This window comes from Ochotona princeps, chromosome X, assembly GCF_030435755.1.
Source record: "Ochotona princeps isolate mOchPri1 chromosome X, mOchPri1.hap1, whole genome shotgun sequence".
Classification (NCBI taxonomy): Eukaryota; Metazoa; Chordata; class Mammalia; order Lagomorpha; family Ochotonidae; genus Ochotona; species Ochotona princeps.
This window is the reverse complement of record NC_080865.1, coordinates 69,772,810-69,786,595: the sequence shown is the minus strand read 5'-3', so window position 1 is coordinate 69,786,595 and position 13,786 is coordinate 69,772,810. Positions and strand designations below refer to the sequence as shown.

The 13,786-nt window shown below is 36.9% G+C and overlaps 1 protein-coding gene across 2 annotated transcripts in view; it reads right to left on the bottom strand.

The window, feature by feature from the left end:
* Positions 1-13,786, bottom strand: part of NRK (Nik related kinase) — a 134,848-nt gene that overhangs the window by 53,718 nt on the left and 67,344 nt on the right. For both annotated transcript variants that reach the window (XM_058659018.1, XM_058659019.1), the window contains exons 4-7: positions 13,093-13,164; positions 6,100-6,225; positions 2,236-2,346; positions 632-722 (exon numbers count right to left, since the gene is read on the bottom strand). In XM_058659018.1, the coding sequence (XP_058515001.1) occupies positions 632-722; positions 2,236-2,346; positions 6,100-6,225; positions 13,093-13,164 (400 nt within the window). The remainder of the gene's footprint in view (positions 1-631; positions 723-2,235; positions 2,347-6,099; positions 6,226-13,092; positions 13,165-13,786) is intronic.

Genomic DNA, 13,786 nt, shown 5'->3' with positions numbered 1-13,786 from the left:
TAGCAGCTAGGCTACTGTGTCAGGTCTGATGTGAGGTATTTCAGCATACATGCTTGTAAAAAAGAATGTGGCTATTTTCAAATAAATCAGGCCACTCTGAATCCTGAATTAGAAATCCAGGGACGTTCTGATTTTCTGGATTTTAATCCTGAATTTGATTAAACTGGAGCACCATTTCTGATCTATATCACTTCATTAGATGTTTGATGGAAAAGTGATTTTAAAAATTCTTTGAAAATCTGGGGAAATAAGAGGTTGTGCTTTGAAAGAATTTTTTTGCTCTTTATTTCCTGTTCATGACACACAACTTCCACATGATAAAGACTCAATTCAATTACTGAGATAAATAGCCATCTATAATAAGGGATGAAACAATGACCACAGAGAAAAGCGCTTACTAACATTTAAAAATTATTTCATCTCCAGGCCTTCAAAGAATCAATTCCATGCTGTTTCATTTGCACCCACTACTCCCAAGAAAACTTCCAGGTTTTTCCTGGTTTTGTAAACAGAGAAACCTTAGCTTAAATGCATGGAAGGGATATGATTAAAAGCACAGTAATCTTAAAGGCATTTTTTTCTCTTTAAGATGTTCTGTACCTTACCTCAAATATCATAGGAAAACACTCACCCAGTTTTACTTCAGCAGTATGAGTCAGGAGCACATTCTGACCTTTGATGTCCCGGTGGATGACTCGGTGAGCATGAAGGTGAGCTAGTCCCTGTATATGCATATATGTGTATGTTAACTTGTATGCGTCATATAATATATATTAAAATTTAAAAGTACCATGTTGGTGCATGCATTTTTCTCTTTTCTGGTACTCTTAGTATTTTTGGAAAAGCCTTTGGTGAAAAAAATGGTCCAGATTTTCTTTTTCAGACAAAATTCTTTCTTTAAGTTGGAATTATTACAACCAATTCCCAGAAATTCTACTTTTGGCTATAAAGAAAGGAAAATAAATCAGGACACCCATGAAAGAGAAGGAACACCAAAAAGTAATGTTTGTATACATTGGGCCACTTTACCTTCCTTTCTTGCTTCCATATTTCCAAGTAACCATAAGAGTGAAATCCTGGGCATCTTAAATATCATGGTTTAGCCACTGTTTTTGCTCTATTCCTGTTCCAACCATTTGTTTAGTCCAAAATATTTTCTAGTCAGCCTTGTAGGCTGAGAATTTGAGGGAATATGGAAATTCATTTTAAAGCTTTTGCAATTTGTGTTGGCTTATGATGCTGGCTTCAACCCATTCACCACTAACCCGTGACCTGGCTACACCATGACATGGTATGCAGTATTAGGCTGCAATGAGATCGCTTCAGATACTAACTGGGGATTAATAACAGAATTAGCAATTCACAAAGCTAACATTTATTGAATTCTGGTTCTTTCCCAGACACTGTGTTATGTGGTTTACATGAAGTGAATTAATAAACCCTCACAGCAAATCTTTGAGGAAGGTATAAATATCATCCAGTATTAGATGAGGAAAGTGAGACTTGAAGAAATTAAGTAACTGATTCAAGGTCACACAGCTAATAACTCAGTGAACCAGAATGTAAATTCAGCCCACTTGGCACTCTTAATCATTTATACTATTAGTACAAGTGAATACAACTACATGAGAGAAAGGGCATTCTAACACAGTAGGAGGTACGCTATTAAGTTCTGCTAATAGCTTTTTTCTTGGTGACACTGACAACTTAAAGCACAAAGAAAATTTTCAATTTTATAATTAAGAAGGTTGTTGTTCTCACCTGTATGTTAGAAATAAAGAACAAGCAGAGAAGTGTTCAGAGCACACATTGGTATGCAAGGCTACCAAAGTTCTGGGGCTTTCTGTGTAACATTCACTTCTTTTGATTCATCCTAAATCATGATGATAGTACCAGGCTTTTTAAAGAACTATAAATATAAGAATATAGTCAATAACCCAAATGGTCCTTTCCATGAACCATTTAACACGTGGTCTGACTCTGACAGGATCATTAAAGACCTTGACTTGGGATGACACAGACACTCCTCTTGCCATCTTCCTTAAAATTTAAAGATAACACCTGGAGATTTAATTTCTCCAAAGTTATTTTTTTCGGGCCATTTTAGGTTTCCTTATACAGAGAGCATGTTTAGAATTCTTAAATAATCAGATGCAAGCAAGTCCAAAGCACATGTGGTATACAGCACTCCTGACTCGCTTAAGACCACAGCAGAGTGACTACATGAAGACTCACCTGAAGGATTTCTCGGCAGATATAAGCAATCCAATCTTCTTTTAAACTCTGATTTCTGGTCATCCTCACTACATCAGTGACTGAGCCTGCTGCACAGAACTCCATCACCATCTGCAGGGAGGTCAGCAAAGAAACCAGAATTAGAAAGTAATGATCTGAAATTTATGAAGTGCTTTATTCCAAATGGCTCATATTTGTAAGTACTCTTCACTGTGAAGGGGGGCTGAGTTGTCTTATAGAAGATTCCAAAGCTGAGAGGAATTAGAAAAAAGTTGGATAAAATTCAAAGATCTGTAGGAGGAAGGAAGCTAGCTACCATACTGGGGATATTAAACCAGGAGGTGGGATCCGAGCTAAGTCTTAAGGTAGGTAGCATTTGAACACTCCTTGGACATACTTAGAGGGAAGGACATTCAGTTTATGAGAAATCCAGTGAACGCATGCCCTTAGAAAGAAGTTTGGATAGAGAAGGCTGAATAATGACTGGCATGGAAGGGAAATGACAGCCCAAGCACCAGTCTGATTGGGGGTAGAGAAACAGCATACAAAGGGCTTCAAACGCATTTGCATTCCAGTCTTGAGACTAAGGTTTGGCTTTTGCTGTTCTGTTTCTATTTTCACAGTCCAGGTTATTTTTTTTTCCCAAGATATTGGCAAACTACAACTCCAAGGGGGAAGTTGTCAATTGCATTTCTGCAGAAGAATTTTTTCCAATTGGGATTACTGCTAAGGAAAGCCTATCTGAAGCCCAGCAACTTTGACAGTATTTCATTCAGATTTTATTGTATTATAAACACAGTTTCTCAGAAAATATATTTTTCCACAAATGAATTAAGTGCCAAACTTGTAAATTTCCTTCCCAATTATATTAGCTAACTAGAGGACAGAACAATGTGAAAAAAAGAATGCAACCATTATAATAGAGAGCAACCTTTTTATTTTTACTACAGGTTCTTGCATTATTGCTAGTGTCAAAGCTGCTTTATCAAAAGGACAACATGTGACTTTTTAAAACTGTGGGCAAGTTAGCTGTCATTATCAATCAGTGAAACAAAAAGGGAAACCCCAAATCACGATATTCAAAATGTTTGCCTTTGTTTTCTTTTTCTAACATTAAGATCTACTTTTCTACTTTTCGCAAAGCTACTCCCGTTAGTTTGCTTTACTGTCATGCCTTTCATTGGAGGACATTCTTACTAAAAATAAGAAAAGAGTTAGAAAATCAAAGCAACGATACTTTGATTTTCATGTGGAGAGTAAAGAATTTACAGCACTGAGTACAACAACATGTACCATGCTGTCATGGGAGAAAGGGAGGTCACTCTGAAGAATGAAAAATGATTTAAACCCATCCAACTAAGATGGACTTGCAAAGATCCTGTCAGTATTACGTGAATTGGTATTGCCCCAGTAGAAACGGAATGTGAGGCAGTCTCAATCATTTTCCTAGCTGTATAAGCATACAGATCCTGGAAAATATACTTTATAGCTACTCAGTTATTACTTTCTCTTTGGTTTTCTGGTTGATGGGCAAGAACATGTGAATGATACTGTGAAAATACTCATCTCCACCAATGACATAGGTACTGAATGTCTATTCACCCTTCAGTTTTCACTTCCTTAAGGAAGAGCTTCTTATTCCCCAATTTAATGTAGGTCCCTTTTTCATTCACCCATAGAGAATCACATTATTTATCTTCTGACAAATTACACATTCATTTTTGTGATTATATGATTGATGCTGGTGTATGCAAACAGACTGTAAACTTCAATGGGCTATGGGCAGAACTACCTAGCCAACCTTTACAGCCCCAGAATCTAGTAAAATACTGAGCAAATACAAGGTTTTCCAATGAATATAATGAATGAATTGAGTATTAAATTATATATATCCATAAACAGGCTGCAACATTTCTTATAGTTTGCTATATTATCAAGTGGAAAACACTTGCTGGGTAAAACATATACTAAAAGACAAACTGTTAAAGTCCTATAGAAATATTTCTTAAAATCTCCACTGGAGTTGTCCGAGAAGAGTATTCATGTTTGCTGGACATTCAGGGGAATATGAAGTTATGATGATCTCCAGATTCGGTGATTCTCAGTACGTGATGCTCAGATTAGAAACATCAGCATTATTTGTGAACTTAATACAACGAAAATTCTTAAACTCACATGCCAGACTTACTGTATCCGAGACTTCTGTTTCACCAGGCTCTTCAGGAGATTCTGATGCATGCTAAAGTTTGAAACACTGTTTCAATTCAACCTCTTGTTGAATATTTTCCTATATTATCCACAGTCCTACTTGATAAAGCTTATTATATAAAATGCAACACAATCTTTTACTGAGGTTTAAAGATACTTAAAAGTTTCTGTATTGGTTTAAAATATGATCAGTGACTTGGAGTGGAAGTGAAAATGCAGCAAGTATAGATGTTAGGCATACACTGAACCAGTATGTGTTTGAAATAATCTTTTTTAGAAGGTTTATTTATTTTTTTTGGAAAGTCAGATATAAAGAGAACAGGAGAGACAGAAAAGAATATCTTCTGTTCATTGATTCTCTACCCAAGCAGCTGCAACAGCCGGAGCTGCACCCATCCGAAGCCAGGAGCCAGGAGTCTCTTTCAGGTCTCCCATGTGGGGGCAGGGTTCCAAGGCTTTGGGCCACATTCATCTGCTTTTCCAGGCCACAAGAGGGAAGCTGGATGGGAAGCTGGGTCGCTGGGATTAGAACCAGCGCCCGTATGGGATCCTGATGCATGAGGGAAGGACTTAGGCAGCTAGGCTACAGCATTGGGTCCATATCCTTTTTTTTTTTTTTTTAAACAAAGTTCTTGACCAAAGCTCATATACTTGAAGTGGAGCTATTTCTCCTATACTGGAGGGAGGCAAAAATTCTGGTAACTGTGGTTTGTGTAGCATAGCATCTAGCTAGTCTCTGCAATTGTTATCTCATTGATCACGGATTTATGATACTGCAGACATAAAAACTAACAACTGATGACTAAAATGACAGTCATTTAGAAAACATTTTGTAGGAATTATACTTGTACTTTAGTGCGATACTTTGCAACCATTTAAAATGCGTTCATATGATGTCAAGTGTGAATTAGAACTGATCCTTATCCAATCATTATTTAACAATCAGGTAGTCTCCACACTAGTGAAAGTAGTGATTACACAAAGCAACTATTATGTTTTCCCTGGTGTTTGGTAACAAATACACAGAGGGAAAAAAAAAAACAAAGAAAACAAAAAAACAAGTAATCTTTTGAGTGAGATTGAGATCCTGGGATTTGATTATTGTTTGCAACCTTTGTATATACTCCCCAGGAAGAGCAGTTTTTTTTTTTTTCTTACTTGTTATGTTGGATGTATTTCCTATTGGAATGTTGAGTCTGTGATTATAAAATCAAATGAAAATATGGCATCGTAAAAATTAGGAAAATAAATAAGCAAGAAGGAAGGTGGGCAGGAAATGAGGGCAGGAGGGAAGGTAGAATGGGAAAGGCTTCTATGTTCCTAATTTTGTATCATGAGATTTGTTCACTTTAACTAAGTAAAATATTTAAAAAGCAGTAAAGTTGTGTTTGAAAACATTTAGTTAAACATCACCAGTGTTCATATGAGTCCTACTTTCCACCACCAATAATCCCCTTGCCAGCCCCATAAGCTACTTTTCATATTTTATCACTCTTTTCTCCAGGAATCAGAATACACGTTACCCTAATACCTTGGATGGTTGTGTGTTTAAGTCTTCCTATAGGTGCACCACAGAGACATCTCAGCTCAAATAAAGGTATCTCATTGGCTAAGACTTGTTCTTAAGGAATAATGTGAGAGAAATTAAAAACATACCCAAAGTTGATGTCTCTGGCCAGGTGGACTCAGCTTGAAAAACGCACCATAGAAGGACACAATGTTTTTGTGAAAAGAGTACTTCCTCAGAAGGTTGAGCTCAGTCCTGAGGTCCTCTTCTTCATCCTATGAAATAAGAACCAACAGCAAAACTCCTAAGCCATGCAATTTAATCAATGTGCATCCATAAACTGCAGTTTCTCAACAAAGGCGAATCCCATAGCAACTCATTGCATCCCATAGCAATTTATAGTAAAAATCTCAACTAGAAGTGTTAGTGAATTGAAATGAGAGATTAACTGGGAATTTTGGAAGGAGAAAGGGTACACTGAAAAATTTTTAAATTCAGTGGTTCTCTAAGTGTAGTCCCTGGACCAGAAGCACCGACCACTGTATAGTTTTTACTGAATGAAGTTGTTATACTTTTGCCTGTTCTGTGATAATTTTATTGAAATATAACTCACATATAATTTACATATATAAAGTATAAAAGTTAATATTTTTATATATTTACAATTATGGCTTCATTACAGCAGTTAATTTGGGTATATCTTTATCATTCCAAAATGAAATTCTATAACCACACACACAATTCTGCCATACACACCCTCACTCTAGGCAACTGCTAAACTATCAATTTGTCTGAATATTTTATATAAATGAAATCACAACATTTTTAATATTGTATGAGTAACTCTTTTGAAGTTTCATCCATGTTGCAACATGTGGCAGCATTTACCAATTACGAATAATATTTCTATGAGCATTCATATCAAGTTTTCCCTTTTATATATGTTTTCACTTGGGGATATAAGCAGGAGTGAAATTGGTAGATTAAATTGTGATTCCACCCTTAACATTTTGACAAAATGAGAAAACACTTTCTACAGTGGCTGCATCATCTTCCACTCCTAACAGCCACGTTTGAGAGTTCCAATATTTTCATACTCTCAGATGAGCATCCTTTCACATGCTACTGCTCTTTGCATCTGCTCTGAAAATGTCTACTAAAAACTCCTTTATTTTAATTAAAATGGGGTTGTTTTTATTATTGAGTTATAAGAACTCTTCATATATTATAGACAATTAGCAAGTAATTTCTCCTAAACTGTGAATTGTCTTTTTACTTTCCTGATAGTGCTCTTTGAGGCATAAAAGTTTGTTTAATTTTAATGAAATTCAATTCATAAGTTTCTTTTTATTGTTGGTTGTATTTTTGGTTTCATATCTAAGAATTCATTGCCAAATCTAAGGTCGTGAAGATTTACCCTTATGTCTTTTTAACTATTTGCTTTTATTTGGGAAGGAAGAAAGGAGGGAAAGAGAAAGAACATGTTCCATCTGTTCCTTTCCTCCCTTAAATGCCTGCAACAGCCAGAGCTGCGTTGCATCAGCCAAAAGTAAAGAACTCAACGCAGGTGTCCCCCATAGGTTGCAGGCCTTGGTTGCTGTTGCTTGCTTGGCCCGTTAGCAAGGAATCAGAATCCTAAACAGATGGGAGATTCAAACCTATGCACTCTGACATGGGATGCACACATCCCAAGTGGCATCTTAACTGCTATGTCAACCGTCCCCCCTTATCGTTGTGCTTTCTTCTAAGAATTTTATAGTCTTTGGCTGTTATATTTAGGACTTTAACCTTTTTCTTGCATTAACTTTTGCATAGAGGGGAGAGGCCCAAATTTATTCTTTTGCATGTGGATAACCAGTACCACACAGTCTTGATTAGCTTGTGATTGACCACATTTAGAGGCATTTGATTAATTTGCATTGGAATTATAAGAAGCAATATTTAATATAATGTATTTTCCTGTCACTACAGTCATTCATATGGATTGTGTGTGTGTGTGTGTGTGTGTAGTGAAATATGTAGGTAGTCCATCTTCACTGAAAAGTTTCCCCCAACATTTAACAGTTCAGTGTTTATCCTTTTAGTAATCTATTTATGCTAATTCATCAGAAGGATGAAAGAGATAAATGGCTGAAGAGATCATCAACATACATATGACACTTAGTTTTTAACAATCTCACATTATTTTATTTTTCAATTTTTATGCTTTAATTAATATATAAGGCACATGTTTCTATATCAGTAAACAACTCATATTTTTAAGGATGCATAAGATTGTACAGAATGGAAATATAGGTCTGACACTCAGAGAACGGGTTGGACTTAAAGAAGTTTTTGAGATCATTGAAGCCATCTGGATGAGATCACTGAGGTAGAAATAGGGTTTCAAGAGAGAGCTCTGGCAGAAGACAGCATGAATGTTAATCAGAAAAGAGCCCTCACCCTGTGCACTAGAGAAGCTAGGTTTTACCATCAATAAGGAAGTTCATTTAATCTTCTCAAGTTTCATTTACTTTAAAAAAAAATTCTAGGGAGGAGGATGGCAGCCATTACCTTTCTCTGTGGGATAATATACATAGGGTTCTTTGAAATACTTGGAAGAAAAAGACTACAAAATCAAAATTATATGGCGAAGTATCTTTGTGACTTGACTTCTTGTTTGAATTAGTCTTATCAGAACTAAACGCCTCTCTCTAGTTTTCAGTATAAACTACAATCGTATCCCACATTGGAGTGCTAGCTCAAATCTCAGCTACTGTGTTTTTTTTTATTAAAAGATTTATTTATTTTTATTAGAAAGTCAGAAATAAAGAGAAGAGGAGAGACAGAGAGGAAGAACTTCCGTTCACTGATTCACTCCCCAAGTGACCGCAACAGCCGGAGCTGATTCGATCTGAAGCCAGGACCCTGGAGCCTCTTTCGGGTCTCTCATATGGGTGCAGAATCCCAAGGCTTTGGGCCATATTCAACTGCTTGTTGAGGCCACAAGCAGGAAGCTGGATAGGAAGCCAGGCTGCTGGTATTAGAATCAGCACCCATATGGGATCCTGATTGCATGCAAGGTGAGGATTTCAGAAGCAAGGCCACAGTGCTGGGTACAGCTACTGTGTTTCTAAGCTAGCTCTTTGCTAATAAGCAATAGATGACTCACGTGCCTGGAATCCTTACCACTCATAATGGAGACCTGGCTTCAGCCTGGCTCAACCCTGACTCCTGTGGCCATTTCAGGAGTGAACCAATGCAGTGGCTGATGGAAGCTCTTTCTCCCTTTCTTTCTGGCTCTGTTTTCACTCTATTTTTCAAATAAATAATAGAAGAAAAATCTCACATACAGGATATATAGAGATGGCATTACCAATTACGAATAGGAAATGATACCTAGTGATCAAGGTGATGTGAGATGGCTCAGGAAGATTCTACATTTGGAAAACAGATTTAATACCACTTCTTAAATGCCTATTAGCCCTCAATTTTGCTATTTGTAAATAATAAGAATCTATTAGCACTTGATTTTACTTTTTTGTAAATAATAAGAATCTCTTACCTATACAAGTCTGATTTTTATGTACATTTCAGAAATACTCATTTAAAGTGTAATATATTTGTAGAATCTGATTTTTTTTAAATACAAGCATTCTGTGTTCTGAAACCTAGAGATAACTTTTGTGCTTTGAATTAGGAAATGGTCAATTCACATAAAAAGCAGTTAAGGAGTTAACTCCAAGTATTTCCAGTTCTCCTCAGCATTTTTCCTCAACTATTCCAATTTAATGACCCAAGAAAAGAAGTCTCTTTCTTGAAACGAGTATCTACTCAGTTATCACCTTCCTTAGCATATTCTCCATGATCTGGCAGGAAAAATGGGCCATTACTTTTTATATTTAGCTATTTTGTGGCTGGGCTGTAAAAATACTTAACGAAGTAAGAATCAAGTGATACATGAGACTCTGTGGTGTCTCCAAGTTGATTTTATTTTTGCTTGTAAGTTAGCTTTTCTTTCCCCAAATATCAAGATTTATAACATGTATTGTAAAAAAAAAAGTTTGAAAGCTCAGAGGGATGGTTGGCAGCTGCAGAACATTCTTTGGCATTTTCCTATGATTTTCCAGTGGATTTACCCATAAATATTTAACTACTAGAAAATAAATCTAAACACCTGTTTGTCTTATTGGGGGAAGGTCTGGAGCACGATTTGTCCAGTTGGAAATTTCAATAGCAGATTTTGTCTATTTATTATTTAAAAAAGAAATAGACAAAACAATTAATTTGTAGCATGAGAATCACATGGAAGTTTCAGTTCCAGGCTCATCTCGGCTTCCCAAGGAAGTCCAGTTGATAGCTTTCATGTTTCTGTGACCTGTTTCATAAAAAGGTAAAAGTCAGTCTTGTGGATTTTGATCCTTGTCATGGAAGATCCTTCAACTTCTATTTCCCTTGTGAGACAGCCTTCCTTTAAAATATTAATATCTGGTACCTTACAGAAATAAATAACAGGGACTAGCTGGGTGCTCACAGTTTCTATTAAGAGCCAAGGTTCTGCAAAGAGGAACATTAACTTATAAATACAATAATAAACAGGAATGCAGTGATGGTGTTATGTTAAGAATACAAGCAACAGGTAACAAAGAAGCGGCAAAGCTGATTTAAACTATTGATTAAATTCATGTTCAAGGGAATTCCTTTTTTTTTTCTTAATTATAAAATTTGTGCCTCCAAGAAAGAAAAAGAACAGAATGTCAAGGCCCTGGTTAACTATATACTATCTGTACCATCGTATTTGTACTATTACTTTGCATATGAGGAAACTGATGCCTACAGAGGTAAGTCTATTTAGTCACACACTTGGGAATTTGAACTCATGTTTCTGGACTTCTACATCATTGCTCTTTCTTTGAACTTCTAACATCTCAGAGTTCTGTAGCAAGTTACACAGTTTTTAATCCCAAAAGATTTAAGATGATTCAAAGATGCTACTTGGCTGATCAGCTAGCAGCTATTTTACTTACTGTCCTATATGATCACAGAAATCAGTCTCTGGCTACAAAAATCTTCTCAGAGTAGGTTTTCTACATAAACAGAAACTCCCCCCAAAACAAATAGATATTCAAATGTGTTTGAAAACTGTGAGCATGTTTGCCACTCTGAATTAACTGGAAGTTAAGCTTGTAAAAAACACATAAGTACACTGTATCCATCAGGCTAAGCTGGTAATTTAAAACTTCTCCAGATCTCCCAGTAATATGATGCTACAGCATTCCCTGGCTCAGAGCCAGTTGATCCCAGACTGGCCTGAATATTCTGCTTTTTGTGAAGAGGCGGCTCCAGGATGCCAGAACTTCCCTTGTAATTCTACCCAATTCTAGAATCAAAAATCTTTTTCACTGTTAAATAACACCAAACACCAAAGAGAGTGTTGCAGAAGATTTTTATGGGCATTTTACTTAGCAATAGAAATAGTTAGCAAACCAAAATTTATCAGATAACTATTTTTTTAATGCCTTACCTTCTGGCCTTTAGTAGCTTCTTTGAAAAACCGATTTATTTTATTTATCTGACTGACAGACTAGCCTGAGAGACAGAGAGAGAAAGAGAGAGAGAGAGAGAGATCTTCCATCTGCCAGTTCATTCCCCAAATAGGCCACAAGAGCTGGAGGTGGGCCAGGCCAAATCTGGGAGCCAGAAACTTCATCCAGGGATCTCACATGCAGTACAGGGGTGCAAGCTGAGTTCCCAGGCATATGAGTAGGGAGTTGGACTGAAGGCAGAGACTTGAACTGGCGCTGGCACTGATAGAAGATGCAATCATCTGATGCTCCCTTTCTCAGTTTACAAAACATATTTCCTGTTACAGCTACTTCTTTTGCATATACTTTGTCTCACAAGATACTTTTTTTTTTAAGATTTATTTATTTTATTACAAAGTCAGATATACAGAGAGGAGGAGAGACAGAGAGGAAGATCCTCCGTCCGATGATTCACTACCCAAGTGAGCCACAACCGGCCGGTGCTGTGCCGATCCAAAGCCGGGAACCAGGAACCTCCTCTGGGTCTCCCACATGGGTGCAGGGTCCCAATGCATTGGGCCGTCCTCAACTGATTTCCCAGGCCACAAGCAGGGAGCTGGATGGGAAGTGGAGCTGCCGGGATTAGAACCGGCGCCCATATGGGATCCCGGGGCGTTCAAGGTGAGGACTTCAGCCGCTAGGCCACGCCGCCGGGCCCTCTCACAAGATACTTTATAAACAAAAGAGAAGCCTTGTACTTAATAGATGAAACATTAAGCTCTTTAGCAATATTTTCTTCTAATATGGCTAGAACATTTCTCAATGTGATTGTGCTAATGGAAAGTGTTATTTCTAAGGCGAGGGAACTATTTGAATTTCATATACTTGAAAGGGGAGAATGCAGAAAAATGTATCTATGAATTACATGGATGAGAGCAGAAATTTTGCTTTTAGGCCCATGTAAATGAACGATCACATTAATAACATTTACTTGAAAAGGGGGAAAAAATCTGTCTGAGGGCCAGTAAATGACTGGGATCAGAAAAGTTACTTTGTATGGTACTCTCCAAGCACTGGAAGGAGAAATTACCTCCACTCCTTCAAGGGTTCAGGTACAGACTGCAAATGTTTGAAGGCTTTTAGGCTGACTAGCCTCCTGTTTGGTTTCTGTCTTTTATTGCTGATACAGTTTTTAGACTCAGGAAGTCCTCATTTGGCTTGCACACAAAGCTTGTTGGAATTATAATGAGTGAAAAGTCATTCTGCCCAGAACACCATGTACAAAGAAAGGAGCAAGGCTCTCACCAAGGCTAACTTCAGGCAAAATTTCGTCTTGATACTCCACCCCCTCTTTTGCTGCTATCCAGCTACAGGGATCTATGATCTGCAGATACACTCAATCTCTTGTCTGTAGGCAATGCCTTCCTGTTTATAGGACCATTTCTTAGTCATGCTCTCTGACATATGCCAGAATTCAAAGATGATGACTCAATCTACGTGAATGTGTTATCACTTCCAAACAAGAACATTTTAGTGGCAGCCTGCTATAGTTAATGATAGCATGCACATGGATAAAATTAAAGTAAAAAACGAAAGGGAAGAACTACATGAGTGCTAATGAGAACTTTTTGTACTCACGCTGTATCTCCACCCAACAGACTTCTGGTATTTATTCACTCTCACTCGTTTTCCTATTTCAGGTAGAGGAGTCTGCAAAACCAAGCAGAAACCGTTACTAGACTCTGAAAATGATTTCTGCTTAAGTATTTTGTGCTCCTTTAATACTAAATGGAAGAGTAAGATAAGGTTATTCATCTCAAGTGTTCACTAAAAATTTTGAATCGAAAAAAATCATTTTTATTATATGGAGATGATGGGAATCAGTTTCACGATGATAGCATTAACTGCCATATTAACGGGAAAGTTTCAATTTGATGTCAGCAAAGTTCTATTTCCCTCTTTCAAAACCAGGTAGCAACACTAGCCATGTGATTTTTAATATTTCGAAAGTCTAAGTATCTGAAATTTATATCACAGATGATTCAAGACCAAGTCAAAACAAGCAAATGAGCATTTTAGAGGTCTTCACTCAAAAAATACACACTTGATTATTTGGAAGCCATGGCTTATAAAGCAAAATAAATACGCAAAACCTCAAAACCCCTGAAATTCACATTACTTTGCAACATTTGACATTTACTGGTAAAAACAAAACATATAGCTTTTTTATTTTAGCAATTCACTTCTTGCACAAATTGGAAAAGAACAGTTTATGGCATTCACAACGGTTCAATAAATCTGGATAGTTTTTCAAATATAAATTTTCCTTAGG